This window comes from Capricornis sumatraensis, chromosome 6, assembly GCF_032405125.1.
Source record: "Capricornis sumatraensis isolate serow.1 chromosome 6, serow.2, whole genome shotgun sequence".
Taxonomy (NCBI): Eukaryota; Metazoa; Chordata; class Mammalia; order Artiodactyla; family Bovidae; genus Capricornis; species Capricornis sumatraensis.
Window position 1 is genome coordinate 53,571,334 of NC_091074.1, and position 19,705 is coordinate 53,591,038.

At 43.7% G+C, this 19,705-nt stretch overlaps 1 protein-coding gene and 1 pseudogene across 1 annotated transcript in view; one reads left to right on the forward strand and one right to left on the reverse strand.

Moving 5' to 3' along the window:
* Positions 1-585: 585 nt before the first annotated feature.
* On the reverse strand, positions 586-1,517 carry LOC138081144 (serine/threonine-protein phosphatase 2A catalytic subunit beta isoform pseudogene; annotated as a pseudogene).
* Positions 1,518-13,828: 12,311 nt separating this feature from the next.
* ENTREP1 (endosomal transmembrane epsin interactor 1) overlaps positions 13,829-19,705 on the forward strand; it is a 71,158-nt gene continuing 65,281 nt past the window's right edge. The window contains exon 1 of the mRNA XM_068974731.1: positions 13,829-14,233. Coding sequence (XP_068830832.1) covers positions 13,829-14,233 — 405 coding nt within the window. The remainder of the gene's footprint in view (positions 14,234-19,705) is intronic.

Below are 19,705 nucleotides of genomic sequence, written 5' to 3' on the forward strand. Positions count from 1 at the left end.
CAAGCACTATCATGACAAATATACAGAAATATGCAGATCAACATAAAACAGTAATTTATTTTTAAAGAAGGGAAATCTCTTTAAATGGTATGACAACGTACTCCCAAGAATCCTTTTTTCAGTTAATTATACATTTCAATAAAATAAATGGTAATGAATTAAGTGGAAGTTAGCTTGTGAATTTTTCTAAAAAATAAAAATCCAACCCTATTAATCCATGCCAGTTAAACACTCTCAACTAAAATTTCCCAGTAAGTGCAAGAGATGGGGTTAGTTACCTTTTTCGCTTGAACAGTCCCAAGGGAAATGGTTACTACAAATACAGCAGGCAAACTGTTAAGACCAACCAATCTAGAACATAGTGTTGAACTAATTTCAGTCTCAAATTGTGCTGAACGCTCATCATTAGTATGGCACATTTTGGTCCATGATGTGGTTTAATGCCAAGACAGATCCCAATTTGTTACAGAAACACATAGATTACTGTTGCTTTTTTTGTTGTTTATATATATATATATATATATATATATATATATAAAGCCAGATATACTTCCACATACAAAGGCAAGTTTTCCCAAGAGGGATTTACAGGAAGCAGTCTGGGGTGCCCCGGGTCACATGAGGCTCTCCACGAGAGGTGCTGGGTCAAACTGAAGGAAGGAATATTTCAAAGCGTCATCTAATTCCATGATAGCAGCCTGGTTCCCACAACGATAACAGTAATTGGGTGCACTGAAAATGGTAACCACGTTCCGATCGTGACACCAATTGTATCCCTCCATTACAAGTTGGTGAGCGCGAGAAACCAGTGTGGTTAAACGTTTAGCATGGTTAAACGTTTCAGAAATATCTTGTCCCGATGTGTAGCCAGCACCACGTGGTGAAATACCCCACCTACCATGATCATCTGGACCTGACCATAAGAGATCACACACTGGGCCCTCCTGTGGAACTTCTTGTGAACGATCGGGGCTCTTATATGATCCAGTGTATCTATGGATGGAGAGAGGCCACCATGGAGGCAGAATACCTGTCCATCTACTAAAGCTGTAAGTGGCAGATAATGCAAGAGATCTGTAAAATATTTCCAAACATTGGCATTTCCGTACTTTCGCAAACATTCGTCATAAAAGCTATATACTCGGGCAATTTGTCGGCTTTCCTGGCTTCCTCTCAGTATTGTTATGCGTTCTGGATAATGCACCTTTAATGCCACAAGAAGAGTTACCATCTCCACAGAATAATAACCTCTGTCTACATAGTCACCCATGAACAGATAGTTTGTATCTGGTGACTTCCCACCGATTCTGAAGAGTTTCATAAGATCATGGAATTGACCATGCACATCTCCACAGAAGGTAACAGGACAATGGACCTCTTGTACATTTAATTCTTTTGTTAAAATTTCCTTAGCCTTTTCACACAGCGTCCAGACTTGGTTCTCGTTGAGCTGTTTACACTCATTCAGCTGCTCGACCCCACTGGTCCAGGTCCTTAGTGAACGCCTTGTCATCCATGTCGGCCCCGCCCCTCCACTGCCACTTCGTCCAGCCCCCCACCCCCCAACCCCCGCGCACCCTACCCCGGGCGCCGCTCCCCTAGGCCACCCCCCACACCCGCTGCCCGCTGCCGCCAGCTCCCGGTTGGGGAGGAGCCCACTTTATTTACTTTTAATTGATGGAATTCCAGTTGAGCTAGTTCAAATCCTGAAAGATGATGCTGTGAAAGTGCTGCACTCAATATGCCAGCAAATTTGGAAAATTCAGCAGTGGCCACAGGACTGGAAAAGGTCCGTTTTCATTCCAACCCCAAAGAAAAGCGATGCAAGAGAATGCTCAAACTACCGCACAACTGCACTCATCTCACATGCTAGTAAAGTAATGTTCAAAATTCTCCAAGCCAGGCTTCAGCAATACGTGAACCGTGAACTTCCTGATGTTCAAGCTGGTTTTAGAAAAGGTAGAGGAACCAGAGATCAAATTGCCAACATCCGTTGGATCATGGAAAAGGCAAGAGAGTTCCAGGAAAACATCTACTTCTGCTTTATTGACTATGCCAAAGCCTTTGACTGTGTGGATCACAATAAACTGTGGAAAATTCTGAGAGAGATGGGAATACCAGACCACCTGACCTGCCTCTTGAGAAATCTGTATGCAGGTCAGGAAGCAACAGTTAGAACTGGACATGGAACAACAGACTGGTTCCAAATAGGAAAAAGAGTATGTCAAGGCTGTATATTGTCACCCTGCTTATTTAACTTATATGCAGAGTACATCATGAGAAATGCTGGGCTGGAAGAAACACAAGCTGGAATCAAGATTGCCGGGAGCAATATCAATAACCTCAGATATGCAGATGACACCACCTTATGGCAGAAAGTGAAGAGGAACTAAAAAGCCTCTTGATGAAAGTAAAAGAGAAGAGTGAAAAAGTTGGCTTGAAGCTCAACATTCAGAAAACAAAAATCATGGCATCTGGTCCCATCACTTCATGGGAAATAGATGGGGAAACAGTGGAAACAGTGTCAGACTTTATTTCTTTGAGCTCCAAAATCACTGCAGATGGTGACTGCAGCCATGAAATTAAAAGACGCTTACTCCTTGGAAAGAAAGTTATGACCAACCTAGACAGCATATTGAAAAGCAGAGATATTACTTTGCCAACAAAGGTCTGTCTAGTCAAGGCTATGGTTTTTCCAGTGGTCATGTATGGATGTGAGAGTTGGACTGTGAAGAAAGCTGAGTGCCAAAGAATTGATGCTTTTGAACTGTGGTGTTGGAGAAGACTCTTGAGAGTCCCTTGGACTGCAAGGAGATCCAACCAGTCCATCCTAAAGGAGATCAGTCCTGGATGTTCATTGGAAGGACTGATGCTGAAGCTGAAACTCCCATACTTTGGCCACCTCATACGAAGAGTTGACTTACTGGAAAAGACCCTGATGCTGGGAGGGATTGAGAGCAGGAGGAGAAGGGGACTACAAAGGATAAGATGGCTGGATGGCATCACGGACTCGATGGACATGAGTTTGAGTGAACTCTGGGACTTGGTGATGGACCGGGAGGCCTGGCTTGCTGTGATTCATGGGGTTGCAGAGTTGGACACGACTGAGCGACTGAACTGAACTGAACTAACTGAAGGATAGTTGCTTTACAATATTGTGTTGGTTTCTGCCATACATCGACATGAATCAGCCATAGGTATACATATGTCCCCTCCCTCTTGAACAGTTGGATGTTTTGTTTTGTATTTTTCTTTTTTTTTTTTTTTGCTATGACTTCAAAACTTAAAAAAGAAATGTGGCTCATATAGACCACTGCTTCCCTGGTGGCTCAGATGATAAAAAATTTACCTGCAATGCAGGGGGCCCAGGTTTGATCCCTGGGTTGGAAAGATCCCCCAGAGAAGGGAATGGTAACCCACTCCAGTATTCTTGCCAGGAGAACTGCATGGACAGAGGAGCCTGAAGGAGGACTACAGTCCGTGGTGTCGAAAAGAGTTGGACATGACTGAGCGACTAACGCTTTTCACTTTCCTTTAGACCACTAGCTAGATTCAGTTTATCCAAATACTTGAATCTCTGCCTGCTCACAAAGTCTAGGAGTCCCACCTAGATGATCACTTGATTGGAACTGCACTTACCTGATTTTTGTGTACAAAAATGTCTTTTTTTCCATCCAGTTCAACACTGATGGGAACCTAAGCTATTTAAATAATTTTTAAAATTTAACTTGAAAGGTATTTGAATGTGATCAATTCTTTTCTTCTTTCATGTTCCAGATAGGATTATCCTACTTTGTCCAGGTATGGGTCATATATTTGAAATCATAATTATTCTTTTTTCCAAACATTTGTCATTGCTTAGCTAGGAAATAGAGGATATGGACATTCTTAACTTTTCTGTAAATTTAATGAAACTGTTTTGTATGTTCTTAATGATGATTGGAGATAGATATAATGTCAAGAAGTTATGCCATTTAAAAATCAGAAATGGATTTTAAACAACTGGATTGAAATAATTGTTCACATACAGTATAATTCACCCATTTAAGATGTGCCATTCAGTGGTTTTTAGTATGTTCACAGATATGTGCAACCATCACCCTGTCAATTTTAGAACATTTCATCACTTCAAAGAGAAACCTCACACCATTTGGCTTTGTCTCCATTCCCTCCCAACCCTAAACAATCACTAGTCTATTTTCTTTATAAATTTCCCTTGTCTGGACATTTTATGCAAATGGATCATATAGTATGTGGGACTTTTTTGTAACTGGCTTCTTTCACTAGAGAACTAGATGCTGAAATTGGTCAAACATCTTCTTAGGAAATATTAGAAAAATATCCTACTTTTTAATTTGGACACTTCGTATGGGTTTGTCTGTCTTGCAATCACAATGATGAAGTCTTTCTATTGAAATGGACCAACCAGTTGTGGTCCTAAGGGAAGGTGCGGGGAGGGCCCCTTCAGATCAGATATCTGCCCCAGACCCAATCTCCAGTTGAGGGCGGAATCAGTCAAGAACATGGCAGCCCTCACTGGGAATGCATGGTTAAGCAAAGAAAAGTCCTTGAATATGAGGCGAGACAGAATCGAAAATGGCTTCTTTGAAGGTCCTCTCCCATGTTTTCTGAATCATGAGTAACATTGTACCCAAAATATTGCAGGGGTTTACTGGGAAAGAGACCAAAATAGAAGTCAGAAGGCCTAGGTTTTTGCTTTGATTTTGCAGTTTGTCTTGAAAGAAGTCAGTCTATAGCTCCGAACCTCAAGTTCTTCTTAGAGAGTGAAAATTTAGTACCCAGCATGGCTGTTGGTGTATTTGAAAGATTTATGCAAACATGAGACGTGTATGTATTCATTGTCTGTCTTCTCACTCTGACTCTTGGTATCCTGCAAGACGCACCATAGCCCCCTGCTTCCTGGATCTGTTTCAGGTTTAACTCTGGGTAAGTGCAGCATCCATCCCTCTACTTCATGCTGCCCTTGGGGTCTCTGTTTATGAGGCCCATGGTCAGTGGCCTCCAGGGTTCCCAGAGGTTTCCTCAGACTGCATCCATCCACCACCTCCAAGAACACTAAAAACCTTGGACCACTGCCCTTTACTCCCCACCCCCACCTCACTCCTGCTTTAGGTCTCCACTCACCCACTCAATCCCAGCAAAGATGGTTTGCTTGTTAGTTACATTAGTCTCCCCAGAGGTCTGTCATAGCCAAGCTCATCCTTAGTCACATTCTAAGCTGCAGAACCTGTGAGTTCATGAGGGGTACAGCTTCTGCTCGCTGGGGCTAAGCTCTGAGGCTGACATGTAACATAGCCACCAGGAGTGGGATACCTGATATGTGGGTGGCAAGTAGCCTGACACCAGGGCTGTGGGGCCCTGGCTTGTTTTTCAGCTTCATTTACACACACACAAACACACACAGATACAAACACACCTTTCTTTGTACTTTCACATTGAGATGATTCATAATCAGAATATTCTTCTTTAAAGGAGACCCAGGCACTTGGAGAAGAGAGCATTCTACATGCTGGCATTTAGAATTATCTGTCAGAACTGAAAAGAACCATGCACACAATCCAGTCTAAACACCTCCCTACCCACCCACTATCCCACTCCCCATTAATGGAAAAGACTGAAGCCCACTGAGGTGATGTAATTGTCTAAGATCACACAGCAAGTGAGAGAAAAAACAAAGATCATTTGTTTATTCAATAAAACTTTATTCATTCATATTTATCAGGCACTGCTCTAGGAGAGAATATAGGCTTATTCCACACAAAGTCCCTGACCTCATGAAGCTGATATTTGTCGTATTGCCATGGAAACAATTACAATGTAATGTCAGATGGTGATAAGTACCATGAAGAAATCTAGAATATGAGGATAGAGAATGAAGGAGGTGGGAAAGTGCCACATTTGATAAGAAAGTCAGGAGTGATTTCTCTAAAAAGTGAATGAAATAGGGGACAAGACATGTGGGAGAAGAGCATTGCAGATAGAGCAAAAGTGCAAAGGCCCTGGTTTAGTAAAGAGGCCAGTAATTTGCCATCTAGAGCTCCTTCATCAAACCACACTGCCTCTGAATCATCAGGGGTGTCCTAAGAGTCTTCATACCACATAACGTGTCCAGGTTTGAGGATTGCTATATAAACCCAGAGTCACCATGCTGCCCAGGTTAAAACAGAACTTATGTCCCCCATGTATATGACACTGACCCAATACCTCCATGTAGCATAACAGCAACAGCTCTGAGGTGGGAATCAGGAGACTGGTTCTTCTACTGAGCGAGTGATCTAGGGCAAGCCCTCTTGGGAGATCAGATTGTTGTTTTTAAAATTTTAATTAAGGTTTAATGTTTAGTTTTAAAATGAGTACGCAGTTTTCTCATGTATCCTGACCTTGTTGTTGTGGTGGTGGCGGTTGTTATAATTCAGAGATACACACAAATCTTAAATGCACAGCTTGATGAATTTTTATGCATGTATATATCAGAGACTCTATCACGCATGTCAAGATGTGGAGCATTCCAGTGTCTCTGAAGTTTTTTTGTTACGTGCCTTCCCCCACACCTGTAAGGCTCGGAGGGCCGCACTCTGAAGGGGACACTCAGGGACAGCCTCTAGTGGACTGACAAATTTTATTGTCCAGCTTTCACAGATATATGGTCTCAGGGAGCAGAGCATAAAGCAGACTTGCACGTAGCCTTTCTCGATAAAACATCAAAACATTCAAGCATAAAATACAGTTCCCACCGCCCAAGCCATAACATAGCTTTGGCGAAACTCTAAAGGGAGTCTTATCATGAAACAACAGTCCTTGCTCCCAGAAACAGGTGGTCAGAAGGCAGCCTTCGAACGCCTCAAGGCCTGGCGTATAACCCTTCGTTATCCGTTCCCAGCCTCAGGCACTTGGTGAACGCGCATAACCCTTTGTTATGCTCGTTCCAGCTTCCAACCTTCATCATGAGTGGAGCAAATACATTCTCAGTATTTGCTTAAAGCCTTCCAGCTCCTCCACACACACCCCTCCACCTCTAATGCACCACCCCCACCCTCCCACATGCAGAGTCTCGATAGGAATCTAGACAAGAAATCAGGCAGTCACAATACGGTGCGAAGTAGAGAGCAAAATGAAGCACAAAGCAGGTTCACTCTACCTGGCCTCTGGGGGGGAGGTGGCCTTGTAGGGATGTCACAGACAACTTTTGGGAGCAAAGAAGCCCCAACTGTAACCTAGGGATGAGTAGAGGTGTCCTGGGAGAATGTGTCTATGTAAGTTGCGCATCAAGGAGGTAGGCATAGAACAGTATTTTTGGCAGAGGGGACAGCATATTTAAAACCCCAGAAGTAAAAATGAGCCTGGGATAAAAGACTGACATATGTCAAAATGTTGTTGTTATTCAGTCGCTAAGTCATGTCTGACTTTTTGCAACCTTCCTGGACTGTAGCCCACCAGGCTCCTCTGTCCATGGGATTTCCCAGGTCAAGAATACTGGAGTGGGTTGCCATTTCCTTTTCCAGGGGATCTTCTCTACCCAGAGATCTAACTTGCATCTCCTGCATTGGCAGGTGGATTCTTTATTGATGAACCACCAGGGAACCCCTATATGTCAAGACACTTATTTATATAATCAGAACAAGGTGTGAAAGCACACAGTTGAATGCACAGAACTCACATCTGTTATCAAGAGCAGCCCATCAGATCAGAAGAGGTGGGAGAGTGATTTAGTACCACACCATTTCATGCAGAGCAATTTATTTTTGTGCTCTGGACCGTTGAAAGACAGATAGCGACTATGAGCAAAAGAGGCTCAAAGGTGAATGATTTTTCTTTTGCTTCTTTCTCTTCCTTTCCAGCCCAGTTCAGCCAAGGAGCTACCTCACAGAGATGAATTAGAAATAATGCACGCAGACCTGGTCATAGCAGAACATGAAGGCCAGTAGCTAGTGTTACGAGGAGGCTCAGAGAAAGAACAGGGTTGCTCTTCTTCCTGCATCTTGACCTCCACGTTGCTCTCAGTTCCATCTCTCCTGGAGGGCTGGCAGCAGTCATGCCCTCTTCCGGCAGGGGAGACCCCCACCTCTTTCTTCCTGGGTGACTAAGTGGTCTTCAGTAGGTCAGTGGCTAAGATTTTAAATCCATAGAATTTGTACATTTCCCAAATGTATACACAGGGACATCTATAGCTCAGCTCACATGGGCTGCGCTAAGCCCGGCCCAAATCCCCCTCATGCTCTCTCTTCTAGTTTGACAGGCAGGGACTCCATCCTCTGACTGTCTTTGAGGGCCCAAGGTTTTATCTTCTGTAAATAGTTGCTAAAAAGAAGAACATATGTATACATACACATGCACACACACACACACACACACAGGTATATTTGTCTCGAGACATAGCTTTTGAGGGCATCAACTTCTGGGGAACTTTTATTAAATATAGTATGTATGGACCCTACCAAAACCTTATAAATCAGTATCTTCATAACTGGGGGCTTAGAAATTATATATATATAGATACACACATATATATCAAATTTTTTTTCTTATTGAAGTTTTTTTTTTTTTTGAAGTCGCTCAGTCGTGTCCAACTCTTTGCGACCCCATGGACTGTAGCCTATCAGCCTCCTCCGTCTATGGGATTTTCCAGGCAAGAGTGCTGGAGTGGATTGCCATTTCCTTCTCCAGGGGGATCTTCCCGACCCAGGAATCGAACCCGGGTCTCCTGCATTGCAGGCAGATGCTTTACCATCTGAGCCACCAGGTATAATTAACTTATATTAGTTTCAAGTGTACAGCAGAGATTCACTATTTTTATACATTATAAAATGATCCCCACGGTCAGTCTGGTTATCATCTGTCACCATACAAAGTTATCACAATATTATTGACTCTCTCCCTTGTGCTGTAGACTATGTCCCTGTGACTTATTTATTTTCTAACTGGGAATGTGTACCTCTTAATCTCCTCACCTATTCAGAGGTGGTTGCCAGAGGGGATGAGGGGTGTGGGATGAGTGGAATAGATGAAGGAGAAGTTGTATATATTTTTAAGCTCCCTTGGTGATCTGACAAGCACTTCAGACCAAGAGCCCCTTAGTGGAGGGTGAGAACTCTGCTCACACCAGGCAAGGACAGCCTCTCTTGTTATCTTCCAGGTTTTTCCTAAACATCTTCTAGGCTTCACATTTGGTATAAGTAAAAGATTTGTTCAAGAGATTTCTTCAAAAGTGCTCAAAGGTGAATTACAGCTTTAATGTCTACAGAAACTTGAACCAGGAAGCTCTAAGATTACAAGGTTTCACAACACACACACACTCGAATATTCACATTCTCTCTCATAAACACATGCTTATAAAATACAGTTTATTACACATATTTGTGTAGCTTATTTCTCCTAGAAAATTATAAGCCATAAATAAATTTTAGAGCAATTGACTTGAATTGTATTTTGTGAGACTTGCATTATAATAGGTTCTTCAGTATTTAATTTCAAAGAGAAAATTATGGCTGCAGCCCTTCTGTTTAATAGATAAGTCTGTCTTGGGGCCAGTGGCATTAGAAATCCTTAACAACCAACCTGCACCATTATTTCAGAAAAACAAGAGTACCTGGTTTGCCCACCTATGTTCAAGTTGCTTTCTTTTCTTCCATTTTTTTGTTCTCCCTCTCTCTTAATTAGAAAAAAAATTCCACAGCTATTTCTTTGCAAAATGAATTTTATAATGCAAGTTGCCACTCAATTTCCTGGACACAATCCTTGTTCAAAATTGTACCTCAGGGAAAAACAAGAGGCCTTAAAGTTTAGAATGAAGCATTTTTCATTTTGTCATTTTATTCTAGGTCTGAAAGTTTAACTATGCCACACCTTAGTTCACCTGCTTTTCTTGCTCTCTGCTCTCATGCTGATCACCTGAGAAATCATGGTGATTTGGATGGCTGAATTTCAAAATCGCAGGCCTTGGTAGCAATAGAGGCTAGAGAAGTTTGGAGCTGCTCAAGATCACTGAGTGGAGGAGGGACTAGAACCTGGGATGTCTGGCTCCTAATTTGGTCCCCTTTCCAGTAGAACGCAGTGGTTTCAGTCCTTCCTATGCATAAAAATCACCTGGGCAGCAATGCCTGGCTGGGACCCAGCAAAACCTCTCCCTCCAACATATTTACATCTAAGTTTGTATTCAAGCCAAATCCCTTCCAACTATTAAGCTACTTCTAGTCCCCTCCCATATGAAAATGCCCATGTCAAGATTCTTGAGTCTGACTACTACCATGGTTATCAATTCATGTTTTTAAAAATTTGTTAATACGCAATTTGCCAGTTCTTTCCAGATTGTCAGGTTCTGTGAGTGTAAAGAAAGCCCATGAACCTGCATTTCAACCAGCTTTCAAGTGGTTCTGTAGTCCATGAACCAAACTTAGCAAAGCTGCTCCAGAGACACCAAATTAAAGGAGGACTTCTGGATTCCACTCTGCCTGCTTCAGAGAAGCTTTTCTCCTTGTAAAATGTTAAGTACTGGAGGCAGGTTGCCAGGAAACATGTTTCTCCTAGCACTCTAATTAGCTGGCAGGTTGGGGCTTCTGAGGAATGGTGGGAAGCACTGAGGACTTTGTATAAAGGTATCCAGTGTAACCTGAGTGAAAGAATTTGAATTTCTGGGCAGAAAAGGCTTTGAGTGTGGGAAGTGGAAAATGAGGTATGCGGAAGGGAGGAGTTGATGTAAATTTCTCCTTGCAATTTGGCTTTGATATTGAGGAAAGCTGGCAGCTGGGTTCCACCCAACAATATACTACAACCACTGTTTCCTTGCATTTTGGCCCACGTTAATGAAACGCCTGGTCACATTTTCCACATGTTTGTCTTTAATTATTTGTAATACGTCTTAGTAAGGACTTTATTAAGAGCTAATGATAGATTCACCTGTAATATTTATTGAGATACCGTTCCCCCATTCAGTGTTCGATTCAGTGGTTTTTAGTATATTCCCAAGGTTGTGCAATCATCACTAAAATAGACTTCAAGATTTTTTCACTTCAAAAAGTCACCTGACCTTTTAGCTATAAACCCCCATTCAATCTTCTAACTACTCCCCCCATTCCAATTCCTAAGCAATCATTAATCTACTTTCTGTCTCTATGGATTTGTCTGCTGTCGAGATTTCATATGAATGGATTCACATAATATATGATCTTGTGGGACTATCTTCTTTCACTTAGCATGATGTTTTCAAGGTTCGTTCATGTTGTAGCATGAACCAGTACTTCATCCCTTTATATTGTTGAAAATATCCCATTGTATGGCTCTCCTGCATTTTGTTTATCTATTCATCCATAATACCGCATTTCATTTATCCATTCACCCACACTTGCTTTTACCTTTTGGGCTATTGTGAATAATGCTATTTGTATATAGGCTTTTATGTGGACATATGTTTTACTTCTTTGGGGTATATACTGAGGAATGGAATTATTGGGTCAAATGATAATTCTTTAACTTTTGAGGAATTGCCTGTTTTCCAAAATCCTCACTTAAATTTTTTTAAGCCAACATGAAGTCAGTGACTCTGAATTATCCTATAAGAATTTAGTAACATACAACTCAGCCTGATCAGGTATAACTTAGGACTTACTGTAACCAACTGTTTGGGGGGATGCAAAGAATCAGTCTTGAGTTATACAACCCAAAGCTCAAATACCCAAAAGTGCTATTTGGCATAATCTTGAAAGTTGGGACAAAGTTTCATGGATTTGGGTTGATGGAAAAGAATCTCACAGCTATAAATATGGCCAATAACAACAACATAAAAGAAAATTTCTGTGCAACAACTCTTAATTAGCAGCTTAGGAAAAGGTTTAGTGGCCTGAAAAAATATGTGAAGTCTTGGATAAAACTGCCTATGGATTTTAGTTACCTTTGCAGTCATCTGTTTCTATATAGGGAAACAGACAAAAATTTAAGAGTAAAGTACACAGAAAGACTTGAAAATATTTAAATATAAAAAACAGAGCACTGCACAAAGTACAGCTTCATGAATTTTCTCAATGAGTCTCACCCATGGAACTGGCATCCACACCAAGAAACAGACCGTTACCAGCTCTCCCTTTCCAGCCATTAAACATCCAAAGGAAAGGAGGATATCTGATTTCTGGCACCAACCTACACAGACCCAAAGAATACATTTTTGACAGTACGTTTCGGGTGTCAGAGACTGACCAGTGGAATAAACTTATTAGCTGACAGAGTTTCTCAAGACTCAGACTTTTTTACATTACACAGTGTAGTAGAATGTTAAAAACTGAATACCTTTAAGCTTGTGCATAAATTAAAATGTATAATCTGGCACACGAGAAACTCAATTTAACATTACTTGCAATTTAAGAATACCTACCATAAGATGTTTTAAAGTCCATGAAATCACATACTTCAAACGTTTATTTTAAAAGACAACTCCTTTTTTCTTTCCGGGATTTGACGTTTATTTCCAAAAGGAGTTTGTAAAAGAAGTTCTTGAGACTATGAATCACAGGTGCTTTAATAATTCAAAAAGTGTACATGTAGACACACATGCACATTGGCAGTGCATTACATTGTGAGTTACAGTAAGTAATGAACGAAATAAATACAGCCTTTGTAAGCAGAGCATAAAAACAGATACACATTTCCTTTGGTTTAGTGGGGAGGAGGATATAAAATACCCTCCCCTTACTTATTACTCACCTAATACTGAGACTGACTTTCTGCAGAGTGACAGTGCTCTGGTTCTTAACCTGAAAAAATTCTATTATAATCTTTTTATGTATAAGAACACTTTCAACACATAAGAATTCCTACCATTAGGAAATAAAATTTTACAAAGGCAAATCATTTCTTTTTAAGTTCTAAATATATTTTATAAATTACCAAAAACAGATTAGAATTTTATGAGGCCATTTCTCTGAAAGTCTGGGATTCTATGTTCTACCAGATGATGCCTAATACAGCTCAGGAGTCAAGGTGAGACGGCCACAGTGTATGTAACCCCTGCCAACGCTCCAGGCCGTTGGTTCTCTTTCTGGATGCCGGATACTTCCAAGGAAACTTTGGCCTCCTGCCCACTCCTACGCTGGTGCCAGGAAAGCACCCATATCCCTCATTCCCCACCTCCCAACTTCCCAGGCGGAGGGGCTGCAGAGCAGTCAGCGCCGGGAAGCCCCACGCGAACGGTGACTTTGCTCTGCGTCGTCCTTTCCCGAAACCCTGAGGCTTAGACTTTTCCCAAGTCACCCACAGCTCTCTTCCTGTCATCCTTCCTTTAGGCCGGGGAAAAGTTTAAAGCCGGGCTCCCTTCGTATGAAAGGTCGCCAGAGTCGCGCTCGCGGCTGGACCGGAAAGGGGCGAGGGGCCCCAGCGCGCCTGCGGCGCTCCTGTTGCGCCCCAGCTTGGCGGCCGTCGGTACCTCCGCGCCCAGTCCGCAGTTCCCTCCTAGCCTGAGGGAACCTGTTTTAAAATTGGGGCACCTCTTCTGGAGCCCCGGGAGAGAGCGCCGGTTTGGCGGGGCCCCAAAGGGTGCAGGCGCTGCGCGGCGAGACCTCAGGGCGTGAGTGGTGTTGGGGGCGGGGTGTGGGAGTGGGGCGCGCCCGGGAGGCCGGAGGCCGGAGGCCGACCCGCCGGCTGGCAGGTGGGTGCGGCCGGCGGGAGCCGGGGCGGCGGCTGCGGCAGCAAGTGGTTGGGCCGTGCGCATTTTCTTCCCGCCCCCTCCGCGTCCGAGCCCGCCCGCGTGCTCAGAGCCTGGCGCCGGCGGCTCAGCTCCGCGCCCGCTCCCCGCTGCCACCGGCCGCTCCTTCCCCGTTTGTCCATGTCCCTGCCTGTGGTGCTCCCGGGCTCCTGCTGCCCGGTGGCCGGGCTCTCCGGCGGGCCGCAGGCCGGGGGCCCGGGCGCCGCGGCCGCCGCCGCCCAGGAGCCGCCGCTGCCCCCACTACGGCCGCGCTGGCCCCGGGCTGCGCTGCAGCCCCCGGCGCGGCCTCGCTGCGGGGCTACCGCCGCCGGGGTGCTGGCCGCGCCGCCTGCACTCTCTTCCCGCCGGGCCGCCGCCGCGGCCGGGGCTCCGGGCTCCGCGCTGCTGCCCGCTCGCCTGCTGTTGTCGCTCGGTCTGCTGCAGCTGATCCTGGGCTGCTGCATGGTGGCACTCAGCTTTGGGGCACTGTCGCTGAGCAGCTCCCCGCAGGTGAAGAACTCGTGCCCGTTCTGGGCCGGCTCCTCGGTGAGTGCCGCGCGCGCGCCCCGCTCACCGCGGGAGCAGGGATCTTGGGCCGGTTCCCTCCTCTGCCTCGTGATTGAGCGTCCTAGGGCTGCACTTGGGGAGGAGAACCTCTCAGACCGGTCGAAGTTTTTGGGCCGTTGAGAGAGTGGAGGTCCATGGTGAATTGGGTTGCACCTGGACGGTGTCTATTCCATGTAGGCTAAAGGGTTTTGTTATTCCTGTCAAACTAATAGGATAAACTTGATTTCCAGCCCTGGCGAGACTAGAAGGATGGGGGTCGGTGGCAAAAAAAAAAAAAAGCGGGAAGAAAATGAGTAAACTTCTTCTTTCAGCCATTGAGTGTTTACTTCGCTAACAGCGTCCGCAAGGCTCTCGATCTATTTTGTTCACCAGTTTCTCAGCAGTGCCAGGCACACGGCAGGGGTATTTGTGGGATGGATGAAGTGACAGGTTGGGGCATGTCACTTATTTTATTCTGCACTGAGGCAAACGTAAACATGAAGTGTCTGGTGTAAAGTAACTCCACTGTGTTTGGGGACGAGCTCAAGAGGTAATAACAGTGTGTTAACTCGCTGTGTACTTGGTCGTTAAAGGAGGGCCCTAGGCCCGCACTGGGTTCCTGGAGCCACACAAACTGCTAGGCAGAATTTAATTCTTGAGAACAGGAAGCCATCATGTGGATGAGCTTGGAGATGTCTACCCGGCTCTGCCACTGGCCCTACCGGACTGGCGCCTCCAACAGAGAAGGCTGATGCGGGGCAAAAGGTCTGCTGCCCTGGAGCATCCCTGCCTCCAAAAGAGTTCACAGCTTCCAAGGCAACCAGTGTCTTGAGGTTTGCTGGGGATTGAGAGACTTGGAAACAGGTCTTCGTGAACTGATCGTGGAAGATGAATATGTAAAGCAAACAATCTTTCTCTAAATTAAATCTAAAAGCCTGGCAATGCCTATAGTTCTTACTGAGATCTGTAATGAATGTAGGATACCTAAAAACATTGGGTGGTCCTTGCAAGTCCACACAAACCCACTTTCAAGACCAGATTTAAGAATATGGCGGTGGTTGGTGCTCACTCCTGTCCGACTCTTTGCAACCCCATGGACTATAGCCCACCAGGTTCCTCTGTCCTTGGGATTTCCTAGGCAAGAATACTGGAGTGGGTTGCCATTTCCTCCTCCAGGGAATATTCCCCACCTAAGGATCCAATCAGGGTCTCCTGCATTCTCCTGCATTAGCAGGTGGATTCTTTATCAAGGAGCCACATGGGAACCAAAGAATTTTAAGATTATAGGGAGAACTAATTGAACCCAAAGTAATTGTTTGAATAAGAACTGTAAGAAAATTAGGTATGTAGAGCCTGGCTTGGTTTTTAAACTTAAACTGATGCCAGTTTGTTCTGCTTATTTTGATGCTGGTACGGCCTGTGCTGTGGTGGGTGGAATTCACAATCTGTGCAACATATAAAAGAAATCCCCACTTCTAGCCCTGCCCTTGGGCTCTCCAACAGGCTTCTGGGAGTTCTTTAGAACTTCGCAAGGAGGAATATTCTCAACAGGGTAGGTAGGGGTTGGCTCTGTCTTACTCCTTAGTCCACTTGTCAGACTAAATGCAGCCAAATGATGGGTGCATTTAATTTCTCTAAATACCCTGGGCCAGAAGTGACTCTTGCATACATTTTAGGGATTTGCTGTTTGTAAAATCATAATCTCTTGTCTTGTCAAAGATAACTAGTTTAGGATTACTGAAAACTATTTTTTCTCTCCTAAAATTAAACCCCTAAATCAGTGTACTCCTGTGAATTATATCAGAGGTAAATGCATTTCAGATGTCAGTTGAGCCATGGTTAGATCTGATGAACTAACCACTCCAGTATTCTTGCCTGGAGAATATCATGGACAAAGGAACCTGGTGGGCCACAGACCATAGGGTTACAAGGAGTCGGACACGACTGAAGCAACTTAACACACACGTGTGCATCAGATGGTAAAGGCTACTAGTTTGGGCCTGCTGGCTGGGCATGTTCTTGTCCCCAGGACCCAGCAAACCAGAGCAGGGAAAGAATCAGTGATTTGGAACTAAGTCTCTTCTATAGGGTCCTTTTTCCACCTGTGCCCCCCAACTCCATATGAAATTTGCAACTGTTATTTTTTGTGGCCTGTTTCTGAGGTTGTCTTCAGAATTTTTGGTCACAACAGAACCAACAGATACTGCATGTCCAGAACAACGGAATAGGATTTGAGAATGGCCTTACGTCCCATAACTCTGGGGCAGGACAAGAGTTTCAGCAGTAGCATACCTTTTGAATTTATGTGTGTGAGAGGCGTTTTTTTTTTTTTTGAAACTCTTCTTTATGGAAAAATTTAAATTTATTAAAAAACTGTACAGTGAATTTTCATATGCCGCTACCCCAGTTGTTGCACACTGTTTTATCTGTACCTCTTCCTGGCTCTATGTGTCCTCCTCTTCCCCCTCCACTGGGTGGCTTGGGGGATCTTAGTTTCCCAGCCAGAGATTGAACCCAGGTCCTTGGTAGGGAAAGTGTGGAGTTCTAGCCACTGGACCACCAGGGAGTTCCCTCTGTGTTCTGTTAACTCCAGAAGGATGGGCTTTCCAAGCAGGGTAGAAATCAGTTTCAGCATGCTCTCCAGTCTGTTTGTCAGATTCACTTCCCATGCTATTGTGAAACAAACCTCAGACATCACATCGTTTTATCTGTATTTCAATACCTCTGTATTTTTAAAAAGAAAATCTAAATGGACTAGAGAGATAGCATAGAAGTGACCAGGAAGTCTTAAGAACCTCACTCCACTTAACTATTTTATTGTGAAAATTTTAAATTTCGGCACACGTCGAAAGAATAGTATAATGACCACCCTCCACCAGTGACCCATTACCCAACTTTAGTAGTTATCAGCACTTACACGATCACTGTATGCTCAGACTCATTCTCCCTTTATAACACCCACTGGATTATTTTAAGCCAAATCTCCATCATTGTAATTTCAACATTAACTATTTCACAATGTATTTCTAAAAGAAAGAGAGGGGAGGGGCTTGATAGTACATTGTAACTAATTTAATTACAGCTAAAGTTTTTATGAAAACTTGAAAAAATTATGACTTGAAGGCTGCAGAATTTTTTTTAATGAACACTTTTGTTGAGATATAATTCACATTCCATTTAAATCTACTTAAATCACCCATTTAAAGCATGCAGTTCAATGACTTATATTAAATTACAGTTTTGTAACCACCCCCACGATCAATTTTAGAAAATTTTCATCACTTTCCAAAAGAAACCCTGTACCCATTAGCAGTCACACCCCATTTCTCCCTTAATTCCCTTATCAGCAAGCAACTACTTACTTTCTGTCTCTATGGATTTGTTATTCTGGACCTTTCATATAAATGGAGTCAGTTGTGACTGGCTTCTTTCACTTGGTATAACATTTTCAAGGTTCATCCATGTTGTGGCATGTATCAATACTTCATTCCTGTTTATATCCAAATGAGAATCCATTGTATGGCTACAATGTTTTATTTATCACTCAGAATTTTGACTGGCATATGAAAGTAGGTAGTTGAGTGGCAGTGCCAACTTAAGTCTAAGGTTACTTCAAACCCACGTAAGAACACAGTAGAAAGATATCCTCATATTTCAAGTTTTGAATAACCATTATATGCCTGAGTCTGCTATAGCAAGTAAATCAGCAAATCTTGTGGCTTCAATAAAAGTTTTGCTCATATATCTGATACAAAATTAAGAGACAAATATATTCATCTGAGGCTTCTCTGGTGGCTTTCCTGTTGGCTCAGATGGTGAAGAATCTGCCTGCAATGCAGGAGACCCGGGTTCAATCCCTGGGTCAGGAAGATCCCCTGGAGAAGGAAAAGGCAACCTACTCCGCTATTATTGTCTGGAAAATCCCATGGACAGAGGAACCCGGCAGTCTGTGTTCCATGGAATCGCAAAGAGTTGGACGTGATTAAGAGAGGCACTAAACAACAGCAACAGATTCATTTGAAAGGACCATCTTGGTAAACACACTGTAGTTCAAGAATATTTTTCCATGTATACTCCTGTAACTAGTCTCACCTTGAGCCTGAGATTTGGAGGCTTCCTTCACTTGTCTGAATCTTGAAGGCATATTTTACCTGTTGTAATATATATTTGAGAATTAGCAAGTCCTATAAAGACTCTTCGATTTCAGTCTGAATTTGGCAATAAGGAGTTCATGATCTGAGCCACAGTCAGCTCCTGGTCTTGTTTTTGTTGACTGTATAGAGCTTCTCCATCCTTGGCTGCAAAGGATATAATTAGTCTGATTTCGGTGTTGACCATCTGGTGATGTCCATGTGTAGAGCCTTCTCTTGTGTTGTTGGAAGAGGGTGTTTGCTATGACCAGTGCATTCTCTTGGCAAAACTCTATTAGTCTTTGCCCTGCTTCATTCCATTTTCCAAGGCCAAATTTGCCTGTTACTCCAGGTGTTTCTTGATTTCCTACTTTTGCATTCCAGTCCCCTATAATGAAAAGGACATCTTTTTTGGATGTTAGTTCTAAAAGGTCTTGGTCTTCACAGAGCTGTTCAACTTCAGCTTCTTCAGCGTTACTGGGTGGGGCATAGACTTGGATTACTGTGATATTGAATGGTTTGCCTTGGAAACGAACACAGATCATTCTGTCATTTTTGAGATTGCATCCAAGTACTGCATTTTGGACTCTTTTGTTGACCATGATGGCTACTCCATTTCTTCTGAGGGATTCCTGCCCGCAGTAGTAGATATAATGGTCATCTGAGTTAAATTCACCCATTCCAGTCCATTTTAGTTCGCTGATTCCTAGAATGTCGACGTTCACTCTTGCCATCTCCTGTTTGATCACTTCCAACTTGCCTTGATTCATGGACCTAACATTCCAGGTTCCTATGCAATATTGCTCTTTACAGCATCAGATCTTGCTTCTATCACCAGTCACATCCACAGCTGGGTATTGTTTTTGCTTTGGCTCCATCCCTTCATTTTTTCTGGAGTTATTTCTCCACTGATCTCCAGTAGCCTATTGGGCACCTACTGACCTGGGGAGTTCCTCTTTCAGTATCCTATCATTTTGCCTTTTCCTATTATTCATGGGGTTCTCAAGGCAAGAATACTGAAGTGGTTTGCCATTCCCTTCTCCAGTGGACCACATTCTGTCAGACCTCTCCACCATGACCCGCCCATCTTGGGTGGCCCCACAGGGCATGGCTTAGTTTCATTGAGTTAGACAGGCTGTGGTCCTAGTGTGATTAGATTGACTAGTTTTCTGTGGTTATGGTTTCAGCGTGTCTCCCCTCTGATGCCCTCTTGCAACACCTACCCTCTTACTTGAGTTTCTCTTACCCTGGACATGGGGTATCTTTTCACGGCTGTTCCAGCAAAGCGCAGCCGCTGCTCCTTACCTTGGAGGAGGGATATCTCCTCACAGCCGCCCCTCCT